The 23,634-nt window shown below is 35.9% G+C and overlaps 1 protein-coding gene across 1 annotated transcript in view; it reads right to left on the bottom strand.

Annotated features, from left to right (window-relative positions):
• Positions 1–7,066: 7,066 nt before the first annotated feature.
• Positions 7,067–23,634, bottom strand: part of FZD6 (frizzled class receptor 6) — a 31,708-nt gene continuing 15,140 nt past the window's right edge. Inside the window, exons 3-7 of the mRNA XM_039464769.2 lie at positions 19,893–20,089; positions 13,359–14,376; positions 11,141–11,289; positions 9,555–9,965; positions 7,067–8,574 (exon numbers count right to left, since the gene is read on the bottom strand). Coding sequence (XP_039320703.1) covers positions 8,406–8,574; positions 9,555–9,965; positions 11,141–11,289; positions 13,359–14,376; positions 19,893–20,089 — 1,944 coding nt within the window. The 3' untranslated portion in view covers positions 7,067–8,405. The remainder of the gene's footprint in view (positions 8,575–9,554; positions 9,966–11,140; positions 11,290–13,358; positions 14,377–19,892; positions 20,090–23,634) is intronic.

Below are 23,634 nucleotides of genomic sequence, written 5' to 3'. Positions count from 1 at the left end.
AGAACAGCTAGCCATGGCTACTAGGACAGAGCGAGCTGTAAACAGCCAACGTTCTCAGCTCCATGCGCTCCTATGCCTCCATCCAGAACTCAAGGGCCTGGGTCAACTGCATGACTCTAAGGTACATGAGTGAATATACTGATGGAGTTTCCAAAGAAGAACAGGGGTTTGTCTTCTGTAGAAAGCCCCAAATGCCTTGGATTCTTCTTAACCTCAGATCTCACTTTCGAGCAGTTTCTCAACTTGAGGTTGAGGCATATAGAAGCAAATTGTGGTGATGAGCCGCCAACTGCTGGCGGCACTTGAGATACTGGTGGTGTGTGTACTCAGGTGTGGACAGGAGTTATCAGCCCTGGTGGGTGTTCTGCTGAATGCTGCCTACCTCAGCTTCATCTCCTTCACCTGTGTCCCTGATGTCTCACCCTGGGAGGCTCCTATATCTTCTCTGTATGGGAACAAATCAGCAGGTCTGGGCTTTACTTGTGGGGGTGGTAATCAAATCTGGGCAAGGGACTGGAGAGAAAAAAGCAGGCACAGAGGTTCCCAATAAACATGTGGTAATTGCCAATTAAAGAGAATGTGGTTCCAGAGAAACGAGAAGTGCAGGATGGAGGAGGCAAGGGGAGTTTGAACTGGATGCACTGGTGGCCTTTCCCAACCCCAGTGGTGTGGGCTGCCTCTCCCTGGCCTGCAGGTGTGTGGCCCATGTCCACAGAAACAATGGCCGCATCAGGCCAAGACTCAGGCAGATGTGGCTGAACCCACAAATTAGCTAGATTTGTGTTTAGTAGATTTTATTTTTAAAAAAAAACAGATTCTTGGCTGCGTGTGGTGGCTCACGCCCATAATAGCAACACCAAAGGCTGTGGCAGGCAGATAGCTTCAGGTTAGGAGTTAGAGACCAGCCTGGCCAACATGGTGAAACCCCTATTAAAAATAAAAAAAAATTAGCTGGGTGTAGTGGCAAGCACCTGCAATCCCAATACTCATGGAGGCTGAGCAGGAGAATCAGTTGAATCCAGGAGGTGGATGTTGCAGTGAGCCAAGGTTGTACCACTGCACTCCAGCCTAGGTGACAAAGATTCTGTTTCAAAATAAATAAATAAGCAGATTCTCAATGATGACATGTGATATATTAATTAAGTCTCCTTATAAAAATGTAAACAGGCCGGGCGCAATGGCTCACACCTGTAATCCCAGCACTTTGGGAGGCTAAGGCAGGCAGATCACGAGGTCAAGAGATCGAGACCATCCTGGCCAACATGGTGAAACCCCTCTCTACTAAAAAATACAAAAATTAGCTGGGCATGGTGGCATGTGCCTGCAATTCCAGCTACTCTTGGAGGCTGAGGCAGGAGAATTGCTTGAACCCAGGAGGCAGAGATTGCAGTGAGCCGAGGTTGCACCACCGCACTCCAGCCTGGCGCCTGGCGACAGAGCAAGATTCTGACTCAGAAAAAAAAAATGTAAACGTTACAGATCAGGCTAAAATCTGCTTTGATTATCACTTACAATGCTGATCCCCTCCACAGAGATAACCCATGTTTCTGTATTTTCCCAAACTTCCCATATGCATTTATATATATATATACACATGTAACCACAGAAAACATATAGTATTGTTCTATGAGGTGAAGGTTCACACACATGGTATCATGCATCTAGATACATGTATAAGTAACAATAGAAAATATTAGTATGGGTCTGTTGGGTGGAGGTGTTTATATACGTGGTATTATCATGTAGGTATAATTTTGCAAGCTTTTTTATGCTTAAAACTATCTTGGGAATAATATGGTTTGGCTCTATGTCCCCACCCAAATCTTACCTTGAATCGTAATAATCCCTACATGTCGTGGGAGGGAGCAGGTGGGAGGTACCTGAATCATGGGGCAGGTTTTCCTTGTCATAGTGAATAAGTCTCATGAGATCTGATGGTGAGAGTTACCCTACACATGCCCTCTTGCCTGCCGCCATATAAGATGTGTTTTGTTTTCCCTTTGCTTTCTGCCATGATTGTGAGGCTTCCCCAGCTATGTAGAACTGTGAGTCAATTAAACCTCTTTTCTTTATAACTTGGGTATGTCTTTATTATCAGGGTGAGAACAGACTAATACAAGAATCTTCCATGTCCATGCACTTAGATTTCATGTGGATTACTTCCTAATTCTTTGGATGTTTGTCCACTTGCAAGGGTGATTGCAGCCTCCCCTGTCACTCTGTATTCTTGTTCAGTGGAGTCTGTGTTTTTATATTATGTTTGGTCTCTTCGGAGTGTCCAGGTAGCCAGACCCTGCCTTGCCTACAGCACCCCTGAGGCACCCTCCTCTGACTTCTGAGTGTGTTGTATGCCACGTTCATGGTCTTTGCTTTTGTAAAAGAACACCTTTGGACTGGACTGCTCAGCATCTATGTGGTAAGCCTGGAAAGGCCTCCCCTGAGCCTGAGGACGTGTGACAAGGAGGCAGTGATGCCTGTCAGTCAAGGGAACACAGCCCTCCTGTCTTATTTTACTGTAACTTTTATGTGCCCACAGCCTGCCAACAAGGTCAGCTCCAGAAACACAGCATGCCATTCTTTTTCCATGGAGCCTGCACTAATAGAGGTGGTGGTTAAGAGGTTGGAAATGCCAGCAAGGGTTTTGCCAGTGGTCAACTTTGTTTACAAGCCTGGAGGTTTCTGTTTTATGAGAATTTTCATGAGTGGACTCTGGACTGACTGTTAGGAAGGACTAAAACCATGAGGGAAACTCTTACTTTGCTGGTGAGTTTCTCTAGATAATGTATAGTGTGTATATTCAGACTTATGTATTTTCTGACAGTGAAACTAATTAGATCCTGGAATAGGTCCCTAAGGAAATAAACCCACAAACTAGACAGTTTTACTCTAGTTAGAACTTGGCATAAAAGATATTTAGATATTTCATTTTCTTGCAACTTTAGAAAAAAAATTTGTTCTTAATCTCGATTGATTTTGTGCCTCTCTTTTCAACATATTCTAAATATAATTACTATAATTAATAGTATATTTATAAACATAGGTATTGAATGTAAGCTTTAATAGACTCTACACTAGGTTTGTTAAAACATGATGTAAGTGAAATAGTAGAAAATACTTAAAGTGTGTTCAGTATTAATGAAGATGAACTATGGCATGTGTTTGGAAAACAATATATTGGAAAACTTTGTCTAAGACGTTTCTATCAAGACTTAAGTAGCTTCATCCTCCTTCACGTCCTCTTTTTGTGGTGGAAAATTAGAAAACGTGCTCTTCCACGTTTTTCCTGGTTCTTTTTTCCTTCTAGGGATAGAAAATACAAACCTCAGAATTGGCTGCTAAATTGGCTGCTAAACTCACCTTAGCAATGATTTTCCATCTGTTTTTATTTCTAATTAGTATTGACTGTCACAAGTCGTTTCTTCTTTTCATTTCATTGTATTTCTTTCCATACTGCATCCTTTTGGCTCCCATGCTGCAGTAATATTCATAATGAACTTTATTATGCTGCTCTCCACTACTGCCTGGCTCTGGATCCCAATGTCTTTGATCATTTTGAATGAACCTTTTAACTTTTTCTTACTGTCTTTGTGGACACATTGTCCCTGTGAGTTAATGAAAGTTTTGATTCTTCCGCACATGACAGATCACAGGGGCCACGGTTAAAGCTTGAATTTAAGTCTCTGACTTGTGCAGTGGCTAGCGAGGTATTAAATATCATGCTTTCCATGCACAAAAACAACTGCAGGACTTCTTGTGGTTATTACAAATTGCATTTTTCATTTTCTGAGAGTAATAATGCCTGCTTAGCAAGGTTAAAACTTTCCAGCAGTAGGAACTGGAAACACCCACCAGTGGTACGTTTCTAAGAAGATGAGGAGAGTAAGAAAGCACTAAACCTGTGGTTTTGATGATGGCTGGCAATTATAATGTTTTTAGTCTAGTTTGATCAAGAAAGTGTAGGGAAGATTTCTTCCAAACCATGAACAGCATAGCAGTGGTGGATCCCAATGACTGTTCTGGGTCTTTCTGAAAAAAGGCATTCCATAAAATTGTGTTGAACATTTGTAGAGGCTTTCAAAGTGAGGGTTTCTAGCAGACTTTGCTGCTATTGGTTTTAGCTGCACAGTGCTCATGCCAATTTTGTTACTGTAAATGTATTTACATTATGTAATTTAAGTCATCTTTCTTGGTTGAAAAATGCTATGTAATTCTTATAAAAATTAATGAGACAGCAGGATTTTTTTTTTTTTTGCATTATAGACTCTGGTTCCATGAAAAACTATTTTAAAAAATTAAATAAAGCTTTTGAATTTTGCTATTAAAAATAAATACTTTTAAAATCCAAGCTTACTTGTTACAAATATTATGCCCAGTGTCACTGATAAATCATTTAAATATAGGTATAGATGCACATTTAAAAAACCCTAATCACTAACAAATTAATTGATACATCATGATCAAATAAGATTATTCAATAAATTAAAGGAGAATTAAATGATACATCATGATCAAGTAAGATTATTCAATAAATTAAAGGATGGCATTATATTAGGAAATAAATTTATTTAACAAATCACATTAGTAGATTAAAATGCTGGCCAATGGATCAGTACATGTTTTTCCTTCATCAGAACGACATCTAGATTTGTGGCTGAGTTCTGGTAAATGAAATGCAGCTAGAAATGTTGCACACCACTTTCAACTCTAGCCCATGAAACATTTTTCTGTGTAATTATTTACTCTATCTCTTTCTGACTCAGTGGGAGAGATGGCAGAGCCACAAGATGGAAGTGGTGGTTGCTTGAATTTGGAAGGCTACCTCAAGAACATTCACACCTGACACACGAGTAAGTTTCTAAAGCTACTACAATTTTGAGGACTGTTACAGAAGTTAGCCTCATACTGACTAATCCTGGTAGCAAAGGGCATTTAATAAAATTCAGTACATATTGATCATTTTTTAAACAAATTATAAGATGAAATAGGATTCTTTTAACTTGTTAAGAAATACCTCTCTTATGTCAAATGCCAACATTGTTCTTCATGATGAAGTGCTATAGGCATTTTCTTTAAAATAAAGAAAGAAGACAAGGATGCTAACTGCCTCTGCTGTTAATGATAACTGGCTAGAAGTTCTAATAGTTGAGAAATAAAATTACCATTATTTGAGATGAAAAGATCATCTACCTAGGAAATCCAGGAAAAATCAACTGCAAAATTATTAGAGGGACTGAGGGACTTTAACAACCTGGTACAAAATAAATCATATGAATTAATGTTTCCTATATGATCTTTAAAAAGTAAATTGTGTCTCTTGAAATACAGTATAAAAATCATAAAACAGAAAGGTACTATGAAAAAAGAACAAAACTTTAAAAAATGCTGTGAAATTTAAAAAGTCAAAAAACTTCAATCAAAAATTTAAAAATAAGTTTGATAAAGTTTAAAAGAAAAAAATCAAAGAGATGGGCAAAAGGAGAGGAAAGATGATAAAATTAAAGGATCCATCAAAAGTCTAATATCTGACTAAAAGGTGAGAAAAAGTAAGCAGAAGGAAGAAAATTATCACACACAAAGAACATTTAGCTGACTTGGATGACTAAGCTAAAGGATTAAAGCTCAAAGTTTATTCAAATTTCTCTGCTTTTTATCTAATGTGCTTTTTCTTTTTCATGATACCACATTACATTTAGTTGTCATGTGTCCCTCAGCTTCACATGACTGTGACAGTTTCTTAAACTTTCCTTGCTTTTGAGGATTTTGACTCCTTTTGAGGAGGACTGGTCAGGTGTCTTGTAAAATGTCCATCTGCTGAGATTCATCTATTATTTCACAACTAAAGTGAGGTTATGGGTTTTAGGAAGATCACAGAGGTAAGCTGCAATTTTTATCACATCATATGAAAGGTAATACTCTCAATATGACTTACCACTCTTGATATTGACTTTGATCACCTTCTGTGTAGTGAGGTACCTCTGGCTGAGAGTTTATTACGTTTCTTCACTGTAAATGGTACTCTTCCTCTACCACTTGTACTTGGATTCTTGGGAAGGAGGTCCCTATGTGCTACCCAATCTTAAAGGTGTGTAGCATTTCAGTTTTTCTTGTTTGCACTCTTAAGCTCCACGATGTATATCTAGTAATACATCAGCAGTACCTGAGGATTCTTTTCTCCTGCTTGTGCCAATTCTCGTTCATGTTTTGATGAAAAAAAAATTGTCTTTTTTGCATACCTGATTGTTTGATTGTATGATGAACACTGTGGTACTTTTGAAATATAAAAAATAACATTTTCTTCCTCTAGAGAAGATTTTCATTTACTTCTTCCTGGTGCTTGAGGGTATGACTAATCCAGAGCTACCTTAATCTAATTTCAGGGTTTAAACTTTTTCTATCTACCCAGACAACTTGAAGCAGGGCTGCTTTATGTACAACTCACATGTAATTTTAGGATCCAGCCTTCGAGATCACAATTCTAAGTGTTGGGTGATTGCAGACCCCTTGTCTTCCAGCCCTTTCAGGCTGTTAATAGTGCTGCTACATTTCTCAGCTATCTTTTCCAAGTCATCAAATGCTCCCTGGGCAAAAACATGTACTAATGTTGGGCTTGGCAGTGGGAATTTCTCTCTTCTCCCAGATCTTAACCTGGGAATTCCTCACTATGTTATTAGTTTTTAGTTTGGAAGATAATATTTTATTTCTTTTCTTTTCTCCTATGATAGATATCTGCCTATTGTTTTATTTCATCCATATATTTTAGCTTTCTTTTTTGGAAAGTTTGTCTGAATCACCTAATCCACTGTTAGGAGTGAAAACAGAGTCCTTGGATCCTTTTGCTTTAACTCCCCCCAACCCTGGGTCTCTCCAATTGACTTTAAAAGAGTTACAGTAAATATAGTTGTATAATTTACATTTTTGGAAAGAAATAATGACAAAAAACAAGAGTCTTGACTGTCTTCTCTTTCAAGATTAAAAAGAAGCTTGTGACTTACCAGCCATGGAGTCACTAATCTAAAAAATTACACTACTTTCTTGGTCAGAATACCTAACCACATAATACTCAATAATTCTTATACAAAGATAATTTTATTAATGAAAAGATCACAAAATTTTGTATACAAAATTATGTTTAAAAATGTGGAAAAGGTAATATTTACAACATTTTCCATACAGTACATAGTTTTTATGCCTTAACAGAATGCTAAATAGAGAAAAAAACTAAAAGCAAATGCTAAATTGAGAGAAAACCAAAAGCATTAGAAGACCTTATTCAAAGAATGATATTTAATAGGAAACAAAATTAAGAAAATTCCTTAATATTTTAAAGTATGTTGTATAAAAACATTGTGTCTTGTTTATCGGGACTGCTTTTTTTCCATTTGATTGGCATTAATCTTGCTATCACATTTTTCAATGTTCAGCAAAATCCTAAGGGAGCTACTGAAATGAATTCTACAAAATGTCTGAGAAAAATACAAAATATAATATTCTAAATGTTAGAAACAAAAGTTAAAACAAAGAAAAAGTATAAGCAACTGTGAGTGGTTATAATGCAATCATTGGGTGGTCATGAAACATTAAAAAAGGGAAATCAATTGCACTTAGCCTAATATATAAAAGGCTAACATTTTATCTACTAACCCTTTAGGACATTTTATTTTAAAAATGCAGAAGGATCAGTGAGCAGCATAATACAATCAATAGTGGACACTCTTTCAGAAAGCACCTTATTTCAGTTACATAATTTACATTTGTGAAATTCCTAAAACAACGAGACTATAAAATTCACACATTTTAGATTGTAAGATGGCAATAAGTGGATTTTTAAAGTTAAATTCCTATTATAAGACTTTTTGGTATGTCAATTTTTTTATGGTAAAAATACTATTTTACATTTTCTTAGAAATTCAGTGTAAAAGCTACCAAAGTGCTAAAATATCACAATAACATGATAAAAATATTTGAATAGGATTTCAAAAAAGTTCAAATACATATAAGCTTATTTTCAAATATACATAAAAAGATAAAGGGTAAGTTTTAAATACTTCAGTAAAGAAATATCTTGATTTTTTTTATCAAAAAGGTAAAACAGCATAGTACATCTCAAAATACTCTTAACAAGAGTAGAATCTTCATAAATAGAAAAGGAAGATTCCTCTAACTCTGTCCCACACTATTAAAAAATATTATTAACCTGCACATTTCTGTTTTCAGGTATATTGTTGTCATTAACCTTTGTGTGAAATGAGTCATATTATTCTTGAACTCGATTTTTTCCAGTACAACAGTAGGCAGTGCAGCTTTAAGTGCAAAAGAAGAATGTAACAGTGATTCTTACAAAACAGTGTGTAGGTCACTTCCAGTGTAACACAAATTTGCTTCTGAGTAACAAGAGAAAATGTTCTTCAAGTATCTGAATGACAACCACCTCCCTGCTCTCTTCTCACTCCTGAAACTGGGTAAACAAGCAGAGACGTGGAACCTTTGAGGCTGCTTGGTTCTGAAGAACTAGGGACCTGCAAATTGTTGCTCTGCGCCCGGTCAGCGTCAGTAATATCACTCTTTGGACTAATCCTAGATAAAAGAAAAAAAGTTGACACATGCACATTCACGAGCACAAATATGATGCCATTTTTCATGAGTTTTACCCCTAATCATGTCCACCTTTATCAGAGAATAAGTAGCTAAAAGTCTTTAGCTGTACTTTAACGCTTCAAAATACAAATTATTTTTTAAAATATAATTTTCACTGACTTCAGAAACTTATCAAGTACTACCCATATATGGGCTGAACATGGAGTCTTGTGGGGAACAGAATTAATAGGGCAGGATTCCTGCCCTCAGTTTAACTAATGTTTTATTGATTTCTCACCAGGGATCAGATACTGCATAAGAAACTGGGAATATACAGATGAGTAAGACTTCAGCTCTCCCCATCTGAGGAGATTCAAATCTACTAGAGGATAAAAGCATATAGCTAATTCCAATCCAAATATATGAAAGCTGCCATAGGAACACAGAGAAGGTACATTTAGCCTAGTCTGAGAGGCCTAGGTAAGATAACCTTGAGATCTGAATGTAGTTAGCTGTCTGTATTCTGGTTTACCTGTGCTATGGTCACTTATGGCCATTTGAGAAAATTCATTAAAGACAATGTCAATATCCTTTATGTTCAGAAAATAATTTTTTATAAAATGACATCTTATAATTTTGTATAGGGTGACACCTTTTATACAGCAACATAATGTAGTGTTAATTAAAATGTAACCTTTATTTCAGGTAAATCACACTTTCCTAAATGTACAATAAGTTACTCTTAACAATTACAACAGAAATGAACATTCCTACTTGAACAACATATATTAAAGCTGTTCTCAACGCTAAGAATTAAACTACTAAACAGCATGCTTATAGGCTGAACTCAAACTTCCTTGGGGTAAGAGTACAGACATAACATATCACAAAATGCTTTCCAGATGTGTTACGCTTTAATAAAAAAAATGTGTAATGCAGTATTTAAAATAGTGATGATTTTAGATAAAATCAAATCTCACCTTCCTTCACTCTGTGCACCTTCAGATACACTGCCTGCCTGGCCCTTCCGTTCGACCTGTTCCCCAGAGAGTCTGGAGCTGGATGCTGCTGGGGAGGCAGGTTCACCACAGTCCTGTTCTCTTAACTTGGGGGTGCCTGCTCCGTCCGCTCTCATCTCTCTCACTGACATTTCTGGTGAGGTTTGGATTTCTGTCAAAGTTTCTTGTCCTAGGTAATCATGGCTAGTAATTGCTACTGCAGAAGTGCCATGATTTGCTGTAGCTCCGGTGCTGGTTCCCATGGATTTGGAAATGACCTTCAGCTTGTGTGAACCTGGTTTATAGTGCTTCTTTTTGTGTTTAACTTTAGAATTGTGCTTTAAGAAAAACTCACATGACTCCTGTAGTACTCTTCGACTTTCACTGATTGGACTGTAAGAAAATCAAAGGAGAAAATTTACTCAAATTACAAGTGTTACAGTAGAGGCTATAAAGCATAACACGTATCTTTTGCCAAAAATCCTTAGTCACTAAGGTTGAAAATTCTATAGTTTATATTATTATAAAATATTGGATTACAAATACTAGGACATAAATTGACTTTATAAAATCTTCTGTTTATACACTCTTAGTTGCTTTTGTCAGAATAAATAGTAAACTGGCAGGCAATTTAAAAAGCAAGAATCAAAGGATGAGGGCAAGGAGACTCAAAGCAGCATAAACATACTACACATGATACTGTATTTGTGTCATATATAAATATGTAATATAAAAGTAAACCAGAAGGATATGAAAATAATTAATGGTCTTTGTTTAAATATAACTCTTTTCTAACATTAAAAATTAGCAAGTTACACGGAAATTAGTGTGAGTATATAAATATGAGATATATAATAATAGTGCAAAAAAATTAAATCCAGTTAAATACAATTCTTCAAACTTCAAAAACTTATTTGTGAAATGGTCTACAGTTCTGAAATGAGTTAAACCAATGGCAATAATTTTTTAAAAGCTATAGTACATTGTATACACACGTGTGTGTGTGTATATATATGCATACAACTAAAATAAATTATTTACTTATAAACCAATATTGTTATAGACTATTCCATAGGTTTGAATTTTTGGTATCAAGACAAATAAGTAAAATTTTGGGTCACGGCTGATGTAATAAGATTTAAAGTTAGTAAATATGACCATAACATATCACTTACATTTGAATCATACTTTATAGTTTTCCTTATATATACTTAGTCCCATTTAATCTTTTATTATTGATAAAAATTTATTTAAAATGCTGCACCCAAAATAATGAATATGACAGCAGTAATAATACTGGATATATTATAAATCATGAAAAGAAAATATGCCTTTTATAAATCTTTCATTCATATTTCAAATAGAACGGTATATGTCAAAGACTATTGTAACAAAATGCAAAAATAAAGTATGTCTCTTCCATGAAAAAAATTTCCTAACTTCAGTTGGCTAATCAAATTGAAATAATAGTTGATATAATGAAACTCTAGTACATTGATTTGAATAGTTCCTTGGTATTTTGGTCTATTTATTTAAAAACTATGTCAGACAATTCAATAGTTTCTTACTCTCTCTTGCGATTTCGTTTAAAAAACCCAGCCCATTCTGTGCATGTCTTTTTGCTTCCAACCCAGAAGACAGCAGAGATGCCAACAATTAATGTCATCAGGTATTTTATCATAAATAAAGCCAATTCTGGTCGAGCTTTTGCTTTTGCCTACAAAAAAACAGCGAATAATAACATTTTCAGTGATGCATTTAAAGTGGAAAGAAGTCTATATTGTCAATATAAAATGAACAAAAATTAGAAATCTTCAACTGTTTTAAAAAAAGCTTTGAAATAATACAATGAAGAGTGCTTTAAGTGTAATCCATGTTTTATCTAAATGGTGAACAAAAACCTTTATGTACCAAATCTCTAGAATGGGGAAAATACTGAAATATATTTAAGAATCATCTCCTAAATCTTGGCATGAATTCCTTGCATTTTCTTCTGTATAGATACAGTAGCCTCTTATAATTGCCAGAATATTTGCCTCTAAATATTTATCTATTTTGCCTCACTATAATCTACCACGAAAATACATTTAAACTCATCATAACAACAAATACTGTACAGCTTTTATACATTATCAATATTTGTATTATAAAAACTTGGTTAAAGTAAATTAAATATCAGTAAAATGTGAAAATATCCTAGGAAGGGAAAATATCCTAAGAATTTCTTTTAAGGATAAACTTTGAAATTCTAACCTTAAACACTGCACAAGGATCAAGATATTATATATTCTGCATTTCTTGCCTTTTTCACTTACTAATATTTCTTGTAGACCATTCTGTATCAATACAAATAGAGCTCTTTATTATTATTATTTTTGTTTTTTTTTGAGACAAAGTCTCACTGTTGCCCAGTCTGGAATGCAGTGGTGCTATCTTGTCTCACTATAACCTCTGCCTTCAAGCAATTCTCCTGCCTCAGCCTTCCAAGTAGCTGGGAGTAAAGGCACATGCTGCCACACTAGGCTAATATTTTGTATTTTTTCATTTTTATTTTCTGTGAACCTTTTTCCTAACCTTTTCTCATTTTTTTATATCAGATGGTTGGTTGTTTTTCTTATTGATCTGTAGCAACTCTTTATAAATTAGAGAAATTAGCCCTTCAACTATGATGTCATATGCAAATATACATATACTTCTCCACTTGAAGATTATAATTTTCTAATTCTATCCTATTACAGTTTCTTAAATAAAACATAAGAACAATAGATCTTAAACTTGAAAAACATAGCTCTTAAACTTTTTAGCAGTATGTAATAGATGTCCCTCCCTGACCTTGCTGGACTGAGGAATCTAGGAAACACTATTAATACAGCAGGATCACTTTAAGACATACCCCTCTTATTAAGTATACAGTAAAAACAGACTACAGATAATAGACAAAGTATAAGGCAAGTAAAACTATTATCCCCAACACCAACATAAAAAAAATAGATTCCACAATGTTATAAAGCAGTAACTTTCTGAAATATAAGCTACTATATAAAATAGTTAAACCTTTCCATTGCTTGATTTGATACACCGTGATGACAGTGTTCATGTTCAATGAAGTTAATACCACACAGAGTTAGGAAGAATGTCTAAAATCTATTCAAACAAAACCAAATTTCTATTTACAAAACCTCAACTAAAATGCTTTACAAAATTTTTTATTTTCAGAAATTTACTTTTATTAATTTTAAAAACACCACCCTTATACTAATCATAAGAATCAGAAACAGATAAAACATATTTTGTTACAACTTTGTTTTTTTTCAACTGAGAAATGAGAGATGAGCCAGGCAAAAAGTAAATTCTGTTTTTATAAGTATATACTGTAAAAAGATATAATATGATCAAATTAAGTATATTGAAATAAGATTTTTCACTATTAAAAAATTAAAAACAATTGCCAGTGCAGCAGAAGCGACTTCTGTTTTTCTTCCGATGTCAAGGTCTGTTCTTCTAACTCTGCTCTTCATTGCTATTAATCTGCCTTTGCAACTCAATTTAATTTTTCAGAGAATAGAGGAGGTGCTTTTCTACCACCACTGAAGCTAAAGTTCAAGGAAGGAAGTCAGGAAACATTCAACCCAGTTTCAGCTGATGCATAGGAAATCCTTCCCTATGGCTCTTGCATTTTCTCACCTGAAATCAACTTTCACATCCATGACTAATACAAGTATATTTCCATGGAACATTTTCTACATTAAATGTTAATAGTGACGTAATCCAAGTGATAGCTGTTACCTGATAAGGACACGGAATATGGTACTGACGACAATGATCAGAGACCCAAGTTATCTCCCAGGTAATCCTGTTCACTTGCTCATAGACGTAACATCCGAGAAGTGTCACCAATGGCACAAGATACAAGCCACTGAAGACTCCAATTCGAATCATAAATTTCTTTAGTTTTTCTTGGTTCCGGCCGTCATGTTGTATGACTTGTCGAACGTGATTTAAAGAAATAATGCCCGCTAAAAGAAGAGAGAGCCCAACAAACACACAAAGGCACAGTGGCAAGAGTACAAAGTAGCGAGAAGCATCCAGGTCATAAAGGCCAACAAAGCAAACTCCACTAATGTTGTCTCCTTCAACTTTGTTCATAGCAAGAAGCATAACAGTCAGGAAACCTGGTGTTCCCCATGCAACAGCATGAAACCACACTGCTTTTTGTTCAATGGCTTCACAACTCCATTTTCTTCCTGCAGCTAAGAACCAAGTAATGGTAAGAATCACCCACCACACAGTGCCAGCCATTGTGAAAAAATACAAAAGCATGAACAAAATGGTGCAAGCCTTATTTTGAGAGCCTAGGACAACAGTGTCACCAAGTTCTAGCTTCTCATCTGCCTTATTGCAGGCAGTGCTATCACCTAGCAAAAATCCAATGAAGTACATAAGAGATACAATGCTGTAACAGACAGAGTAATATATAATTGGTCTCTCTGGGTATCTAAATCTTTTAACATCAATTAAAAAAGTAAGGAATGTGAACAGAGTTGCAAAAAGACAAAATATTGAAACGATTCCAATAAAACTCTTTGCAAACTCTAGCTCATCACTTTTAAAATACATGTTGGGGCATGGAGGCGCACATTGGTCAATTCCCAGAAACTTATATCCTTGTCCCCCAGAAGTCTTAAGATGCCTTGGACACCAAAATCCAATGTCTCTTTGAACTTGTTCTGTTTTCTTCTGAGGACCAAGAAATTCTGTGTGTGGATCAAAAGTTACAGGAACAGTCTCATCACAGTATTGTAATCTGTAAAGATTATAAAAATTAAATATATGAAAACATTTTTATTGATTCACTATTTTAAGCTATACTTTCCAACCATAAAATACTACCTTATATATTCATGATTGATGGGAAGAGAAACAAATCTAAATGATTCGTAAGAGATGAGTAGAAATTTTTGAAGTTGACTATAAACTTGCGGTTGTTAATGGGGTCTCATCCCAATAATTTATATTAAATACAAGGCAGGTGAACATAAAAATGTACTTATTTGGGAAAAATTAGCCAATTAATAATTTTAAAATAATTTCTGCTTTTAAGACTACGTATTTAAGAAAGAATTTATCTTAATTGGTAGACTCCAGACAAGTGCTGGCTTGTCTCTTTACATCATATGAAATACGTCTTGGAGAAATTCACTTTTATTTTCTAATGCCCATAAGAAAAGTAAAGCAACCCCATAACTAAGGTGACGAAAATTAAAATGACTGAAATGAGATCCTTCCCTGGATTGACAGGATAGAGTTCAAGTTTTTAAAGAAAGGCAAGTATACCAGCAAAAGGCAGGGTGAGAGCCAGCTTAATGCACACCACCATTTTGTTCAGGTTGGGCTCCTTGCCTCCCTTGTTTATGGACAGTCCTGAGTGATACATGGAGATATTTCCAACTCATGCAGAACTTTATTACTAAGTTGAATTTGTAAATACCAGTAGTATTTTGGGGAATCTATAATAGTTTTAAAAGTATTGGAGGTTTTGGCTGGGTGTGGTGGCCCAGGCCTGTAATCCCAGCACTTTGAGAGGCTGAGGCAGGTGGATCATTTGAGATCACGAGTTCAAGACCAGCCTGGCCAAGATGGCCAAACCCTGTCTCTACTAAAAATACAAAAATTAGCCAGGCATGGTGGCAGGTGGCTATAATCCCAGTTATTTGGGAGGCTCAGGCAGCAGAATCACTTGAACCTGGGAGGTGGAGGTTGCAGTGAGCCAAGACTGAGTCACTACACTCCAGCCTGGGCAACACAGTGAGACTCTGTCTGAAGGAAAAAAAAAGTATTGGAGGTTTTAAATGAGAAAAAAAATTTAAATATACCTTGGACACAAACAGACTAAAACATATGCCCATAAAATGAAATATAAAAAATCATCTACCAGCTTTATTTTTTTTTAGATGGTAGTTTCACTCTTGTTGCCTAGGTGGAGTGCAATGATGTGATCTCAGCTCAGTGATACCTCTGCCTCCCAAGTTCAAGTGACTCTCCTGCCTCAGCCTCCCAAGTAGCTGGGATTACAGGTGCCTGCCACCATGCCCAGCTAATTTATTTTTATTTTTTAAAATTTTTTTTGAGACTGAGTTTCGCTGTTGTTACCCAGGCTGGAGTGCAATGGCATGATATCGGCTCACCGCAACCTCCGCCTCCTGGGTTCAAGCAATTCTCCTGCCTCAGCCTCCCGAGTAGCTGGGACTACAGGCCTGCACCACCACGCTCGGCTAATTTTTGTATTTTTAGTAGAGACGGGGTTTCACCTTGCTGACCAAGATGGTCTTGATCTCTTGACCTCATGATCCACCCGCCTCGGCCTCCCAAAGTGCTGGGATTATAGGCGTGAGCCACTGCGCCCAGCCTTTTTTTGTATTTTTAGTAGAGATGGGGTTTTACCATGTCAGCCAGGCTGGTCTTGAACTCCTGACCTCAGGTGATCCACCTGCCTTGGCCTCACAAAGTGCTGGATTACAGATGTGAGCCACCGCAACTGGCCACCAGCTTTATTAAAACATACTATTATGTTAATTTTTAAAATCTTTTAAAATAAAGCAATATAACATTAGAGATACAGTGGGGACCTCTTTCTGGTCTTATTTCCTTCTCTCTCTCCTCCTGAGTATTCATTACTACAAATTCGGCTTTTACTCTCAAGCATTTTAAAATATTTTTTATTATTTACTAACCATAACCTCATAAAGTCTTTTTTCAGGTTTTGAGCTTTATATAAATGACACCATGCTGTATATGGCATGCTAAAACTTACATTTTGAAATTTATCACTATATTTTCTAGATTTATCCATGATAACAGATGTGGGTCAACTGCATTCATTTTATCAACTGTATGGTAGTATTCCAGTGTGTAAGTACATCACAACTTACTAATCATTCTTCTATGATGGACTTTCAGATTTTTTCCCATTAAAATAATTAGGAATAATCTACAATCAATATTCTTGTACACAACTCTCTGTGTAAGAGTTCTTCTATGTGAGGGGATTTCCTAGGATGCAGGGTTAAGCATCTGCCATTTTACTATACATTACTCAATTGTTCTTGAAAATGATTATGTATCTACCAGAAGTGTGTAAGTTCCACATAGGTTCTATAGTTTCTATAGCCTAAAAATAAACCAAAAAAGCTAACTAGGTTCCTTCCCCAATTTATTATATGAGGTCTTACTATATCAGTAGAATATTTAAAATTACAAACCTCTACTGTCTAGAGACTAGGAAACAAAAGTAATTAATCAAGACTAACATGGAAAAGGTCAGTGAATAGATACATTCATTCATGAATTAATTGTGTTTAAAATCCTATTTTCTTCACATGAACTCTAATTGCAAATGATCAAGTCAATCGGTATTAATTATGTTTATTCACTATCACAGAAGGTTCCAGATAGAATATTTATTTCAAATATATGCCTATATATGCCTGAGATTCTTTTTTTCTTTTTTTGTGGAGACAGGGTCCTCACTATGTTACCTAGGCTGGTCTTGATTTCCTAGACTCAATCAATCCTCTTGAGTAGCTGAGAATACAGCTGTATACCACCACGCCTGGCTTATGCTGAGATTTTTATATCCAAAAAAGACCATTTACCTTGCCAAAATATTACATTAATACTGGTCTGAGGTATATGTAACAAGTATAATCAGCATTTTTATCTTAACACGGAGAATATTTCATGTTATAAGCACATCTGTTAAGCATGTTTTCAACATTTTCACTTTGAAATGCACTTATTAATTATAAAATCTATCACAGCATAGTGGCTGAGGTACGGAAAGGCCTCTGAAAAATCATATCAGGAAATTTTGTTTTCATGAAAGCAAGGCAGCTATATCTTTGAGGAGAAAAAGTTTGACTATCATAATAAAGCTGGGAAAATGAGCATAAGGAAAGAAGTATAGCAGAAAATAAGATTTCATGGACTCTCGGGTAGCATGGCGAACATGTGCTGCTGTGGGGAAAGAAATGAAGAGAAGAATTGCCATGGGTCAAATGAGTGGGATTCATCTATTGGTAAGCTACCTGAGGATGGCTGAAGCCAGAACTAAAGACAAAGTCAATTTACAGAACTCTTCACATATAAAAGATTGTGCCTGTGCTCTAATGAGCTGAAGGAACTATAGACCTCAAAGAATGAATGCACCTTTTTGCCATCCTTCCAAGACAAAGGAATTCTCCTGGGAAACCAAGAGCCTAATGCATGCCATAACCACACAGTTCTGACATTTCGCAAATAATAGATGCAGAATTGATGTTTTGACCACAGTTATGTTAAACCTGTCATTAAACTATAAATCTTTCAATGAGCTAGATTTTGTGTTTTAATCAGAAGTTCCCCTCTTTCTTTGTGTATATTTTCAAAGTAAATAAGATGCCACAAAAGCCTGAAGGTTTTATTTATAGAAATGAAAAAATATTCTCCAGTATAGGCCACACTAGAATTATTTTTATGTGCAACTGACCCAACTAACATTGCATAAAGGGATATTTATGAATTTGCTTTATATTCATGGGACACAGTTTAATATAGGGCTCAAATAATTCTAAAAAATGAATTTTACTTTCCAATTCAATGTATCAAGCATTCTCAAACATGAAATAAATTTGACTTAGTTTAATTATTTGAAAACTATCAGTTTCTCAAAAAATCAAGTTATAAAAACCAAAACTCCAATAGAGTTAGAAATTAAGCATGGGTTCCAGTGTAAACTTTTGTAAGTTATAACCTCCCGTGCTTTGAAGCTGAGTAGGCAATCTCATAATGAAAGAGCAAGCATTTCTCCACAGGCCTCACCATCTTCTAATATAAATATAACTTAATCTTCTCCTTCCCTCCACTAAAATGTAAGGTCCATGACCACAGGAATTTTTGCCTGTTATAACTCCAGTGCCTTGAACAGTCCTGGCACACAGTAAGAGTTGAAGAAATATGTGTTGAATGAATCATCAGTTTTCTCTCCTATCCTTTTGCTGTCATCATCCTTGGTGACCTGGCCAAGGACAAGCCATCTATACTCTGGCTTCTCGGCTCTTTAGCCTCCTAATCTCCAATGATTATCCCTAATCTGCAATGGCCACCTGTAATCAAAGTCACACAAGGAACCCTGCCACAACCTGTAAGTACACACTATATCCAAAAGTCAACTCAAGCATCCTGCCCTTAATCTGCAAGCTCCTATCCTTGCAGTTCATTTATTTAAAAATCCTCATTGTCTTAAAAAAATAAAAACCCACCTTATTGGGATCTCCTCCAGCTTGGCTCCATAAATAAGTTCTTTTCTTTCTTCATTTCACTTCCCATTTATTTAGATTTTCACAGGCTATTATTTCAGTAACACCCTTCTCGTTACCGTTCATTTTTCAGTGCTCCTTTATATTTGCACTGAATCTATCTGACAAAACCCCAACCACAGATGAACACAACTGTCTGTCTTCTCTGTGCTTAGCCCCAAGCATCCCACCACAGCTGGAGACGTTTTCAATGGGCCAGATGAGATCCACAAATTCAAGATTGCCTGATTTACCTAAAATGTTACAAAGCCTAGTTGACTCATTCTCCCATGCTCCAGAGGATCTCGTTGACTCTTACTATGTCACATGGAAAGAGAAACTATCAGAAAGAAATTCTTGCAACAACTCTCACCAAACACACAAACCTACATGTATCCATAGCCATCCTGCTTCTCTCTCCTTCCTTTTCTTGCACCATGTTCTTTCTTACTCTCATCACTCCAGCTACACTAGTTTTTGAATTCCCTTTATGTGCATTGCTCCCTCACTCCATGTTCAAGGACTCTGCAGGGCCTGTGAATAAGCTATTCCCACTGCCCAAAATGCTTTTCCCTCCTCTCATTGCCTATTTACCGCTGTCTTACCCTTACTTTTCATACTTTAACTCAACAGTTATTTCCTTCCCTTTTCCCCAGTTTAGGTCAAAGGTATCATTATATATTCTCAAAGAACTATCTACCTTTTCTTTATTGTACCTATCATAGTCATAATTTTGCACTTATTTGCATAGTTATTTGATTACTGTCTGTCCCTCTCACCTCACTGTAAGTTCCCTGACAGGAAGAAACAAATCTGTTTTTTGCTCACCTTTGTGTCCACAACACTTAGCACCATAGTGCCTGGCATATATTAAGTGTGCAATAAACATTTATGGAATTAAATAATGAAAGTCTGCCAGTGACATCCCAGAGAGCTAATACCAGCAGTAAAATACCATTAGTAGCTTTCCATGAAAAACATACTTTACCTGTCACATTCAAGCTCCTCAGGCCATCGGATTCCAAAAGTTTCAATTAATTTTTTGCAATCAGAATATACTTTCTCACAAAGTTTACGACAAGGTGGAACCACATGAATTTGCTCTGTGCAGGTTGGTACAAATGCTTTGCAGAGAAAAGTTTCAACATTTGGCGAACATTTCAGTTTTGCAAGGGGAAGAAAATGCTATTAAAGACAGAAAGATACAATTAGAACATATTTTAATAAAAATGAATACAATTAATATATTTACTGTTTGAAGTATATACTTTTTCACTTATACTCCAAAAGAATCTTTAAATCTCCCTCTCTCAGACTTAGGAACTTTCCATACACAATGGAATATGACTATTTTTTATTCAATCATATATTTTTCAAGAAGACATGGATTATTCCAGTGAAATCACTTGTCAGCATCACCAACAAACTCCACGTTGTCAAATCTGATGGTAAATTCTCAATGTTTCTTCTACTCAACTCCTAACAGCAATCGACAGAGTGGCTCCTAGCTTCCTCTTGAGGCCCCTTTTGCACTTGTCTTCTAGGACATGAATTCTCTTGGGTTTCTAGCCGTCTCATTGGCTGTTCCTTTTCTGATCCTTTTCCAATTCCCAATTACCATCATTGAAATGCTCCAGAGCTCAGTCCCCAAGATCTCTTCTCTATCTCTACTGAGTAATCAAGGGAAACTCATCCAGCCTCCATCTCTACTGTGAACCCTAGATTTGAATGAGCATCTGCTCCAGGACAACTCCATTTGGCTGTTAATGGGCGTCTTGAACCCAAATATGCAAAATACAACTCAATCCCACTGTATCTTTGCCTCCCAAACACTCCCTAAGTCTTCCCCATCTCAGTAAATAATGCCATCATTCACCAAATTGCTCAGGCCAAGAATCTACAACTCATTCTTTACTCCTCTCTTCTTTCACCACATCTCCAACCCATCAGCAAATCCTGTTGGCTCTCCCTTTAAAGTATATTCCATATCTGACCATTTCTCACTATTACCACCCAGTCTAAGCCACTATTATCTTTCAACTACTAAAATGACCTCCTAGCAGGTCTCACTACTTCCCACTCCTGCTAATCTTACAGTCAAATTTCCAACCAATGTGATTCTTTAAAATGTAAGTTTATCCTTGTTCAAAGACTCCAATAAAATAAATTCTAAAGTCCTTTCTAGTTCCTATGAGCCCTTAAATTTCCTGGTTCCCCACTATATCTCCAGTTTCATTTCTGATCACTTTTCTCATTAACTCCATTGCCACTAAAGTGGATTTTTGCTTCTCATCATTCCATATGTATTTCTGCCTCAGGGTCTTTGCATTTGCTGTTCCCCTCACTGAAATTCTAAGAGGGAAAGGATTTTGTCTACTTTGTTCACTGCTCTATCTCCAGTGCCTAAAACAGTGTCTGCTACACAGTCATTTCTCTATATTTACAGAGTAAATGCACAATTCTCCAAAACAATAAATGAACAATGACAAAGCTTATCAATAAAACATTTCAGAGCATCAAGACAAAGAGACGATCACAAATGTTTCCAGCAGGGGGAAAAACAGGATACATGTAACTAAATTAAATTGTGAATATTTGATAATATCAGAAGCTAGAAGAAAATGAAAAAAAAAAAAACTATAAAATTCTAAAGAAAAATGCATCTCAACCTAGAATTCTAGACCCACCCAAACATTTAGAGGGTAAACTATTGACATTTTTGGTGCTGTAAGGAATACAAAATTTAAACTTTCAAGCATCCCTGTTTAGCAAGCAACTAGAAGATGTAATATTCCTGAAACAAACTGAAGGAATATATGAATAAACTAGGAAGGAAAATAATATGGGACCCGGGGATTAGCTGATTCAACACTGAAGCAACACTGAAGAATGACAAGAAAAATTTTCTGTGTGACAACTACAAATCTAGTCCAGAAGCAATCAGAGCACATCTGACAGAAGGACAGAGGGTTGACGAAGAAAGGTCTCCAAGGGAAAGGAGGGGGGATTGAGATTGACAGATTATATGTTATTTTGAGAATTAGCAAAATTGCTGCTAGGGTCTGACAAGTTTGTTAAGATATCTAAAAACAGTTAGGCATTGTTACATTAAAAAACAAAGCAAATACAACTACTGCATTAATTGTTGGGAGGGTACTTAAAAAATGTACGTAAAATATACTAACTGACTCAGCAGTGCACAATATTTAATATTTCTAGTAATGTTAGCACTATTCATTTAATCAAAAACTGTATTAAGAGGAGAAGTAAAAGTGACAGGGTAAGATAAAGGAATTATCAACTACCCTAACAGGAAAGAACAAACAGAAATGGCCTGAAGTTCTAAACTGATTAATCAATAACCAACAAAGTAAACCCATTAGTTAGAATGTGGCCTATATACCAGAGGAACACCTGAAGGAGTTCAGAGGCTCCCTCTCAAGGGCATGACTGGAATATGGGTGAAGGTAGGTAAGGACTATTGTTTTTCTGATCAAAGCCTTTTAGTATTGAGGGTTTTATTTTCCAGCTTTATTAAGGTATAGCTGATGCATGATAAACTGAACATGTATAAAGTGTAAAATTTGTAAGTTTTGAAATGATTATCACAATCAAGGTAATAAACGTATCGCTCACCACCACCAGAAGTTTCCTCTAGGTCCCTTGTCATCCCTCCCACCCTTTCATCCTCCTAACCCCCTCAGTAACTCTTATGCCTGACAATCACTGATCTGCCTTCTGTCACTGTGGAGTGGTATTTTCTATAATTTTACATAAGCGGAGTCATACAGCGTGTTGTCTTTTTTGTCTGGCTTCTTTCACTCAGCATCATTTTGAGATTCAGTCATGTTAGGTGCATCCGTAGTTCCTTTTAATTGCCGAGTAATATTCTATTGTATGGCTGTATCATAATTTTCTTAACCATTTACCAGTTGATGGACAGTCTGAAGTGCCCATGGGACATTTACGTGTGAAATATCTACTAGCAGGTAGTTAAATAAATAAAGCTATGCAGGAGTGAGACTTTAAGTTGAGGATATGGATTTAAAAGTCATCAGTATGAAAATGGTAATTGAAATAATTGACCGAAATTACCTAAAGGGAACATGTAGAGTGAGAAAAGATGAAAATTCTGATTCAATGGAAATGTACTGAATCTATGTATTAGCATCTTCTTCCTCTCGAAATGCCATTGAAATGACAGAAAAGGTTTAAAGATAAAAAATAAAATCCATAGCTGCATTAAAAAAAAACAAGGAAAAGATTCCAAGAAATTATAAGCTTTGAGAAATTTCTGAAAGGTTAAAAGAAGGAATGCCAACTTCTTTCATCAGTGTGGTCAATTAAACATTTCCTGCCACAAAACATTCAGGTTCTGGATAAAGTACAACAAATACACTTTAAAATGTATTGCTGAGCACTGTACACACCTTATAAAATAGCCTTAAAACATATAAACAAAAAGCAGTAAAACTATAAGGAGAAATGGACAATCATGAGAAATTTCAACACATCTTTAGTAAATGAATGGTCAAGCAAACAAAAATTAATATGTAAATATAAGCTTGGATTACAGACTACAATTAATAAGGCTAACTTAAAGGGCACATACATAACTACACCCAACAATTAGAGGACAATAGCTATGGAGGATTTGAACAGTGGGAAGTTCCCCTGTCCTGATAGGGCAAAGTGACTGAGCAGAGACAGGGGTGCCACGGTTGACGTAT

Source organism: Saimiri boliviensis, chromosome 15 (genome assembly GCF_048565385.1).
Source record: "Saimiri boliviensis isolate mSaiBol1 chromosome 15, mSaiBol1.pri, whole genome shotgun sequence".
Taxonomy (NCBI): Eukaryota; Metazoa; Chordata; class Mammalia; order Primates; family Cebidae; genus Saimiri; species Saimiri boliviensis.
This window is presented reverse-complemented; position numbering and strand designations above follow the sequence as displayed.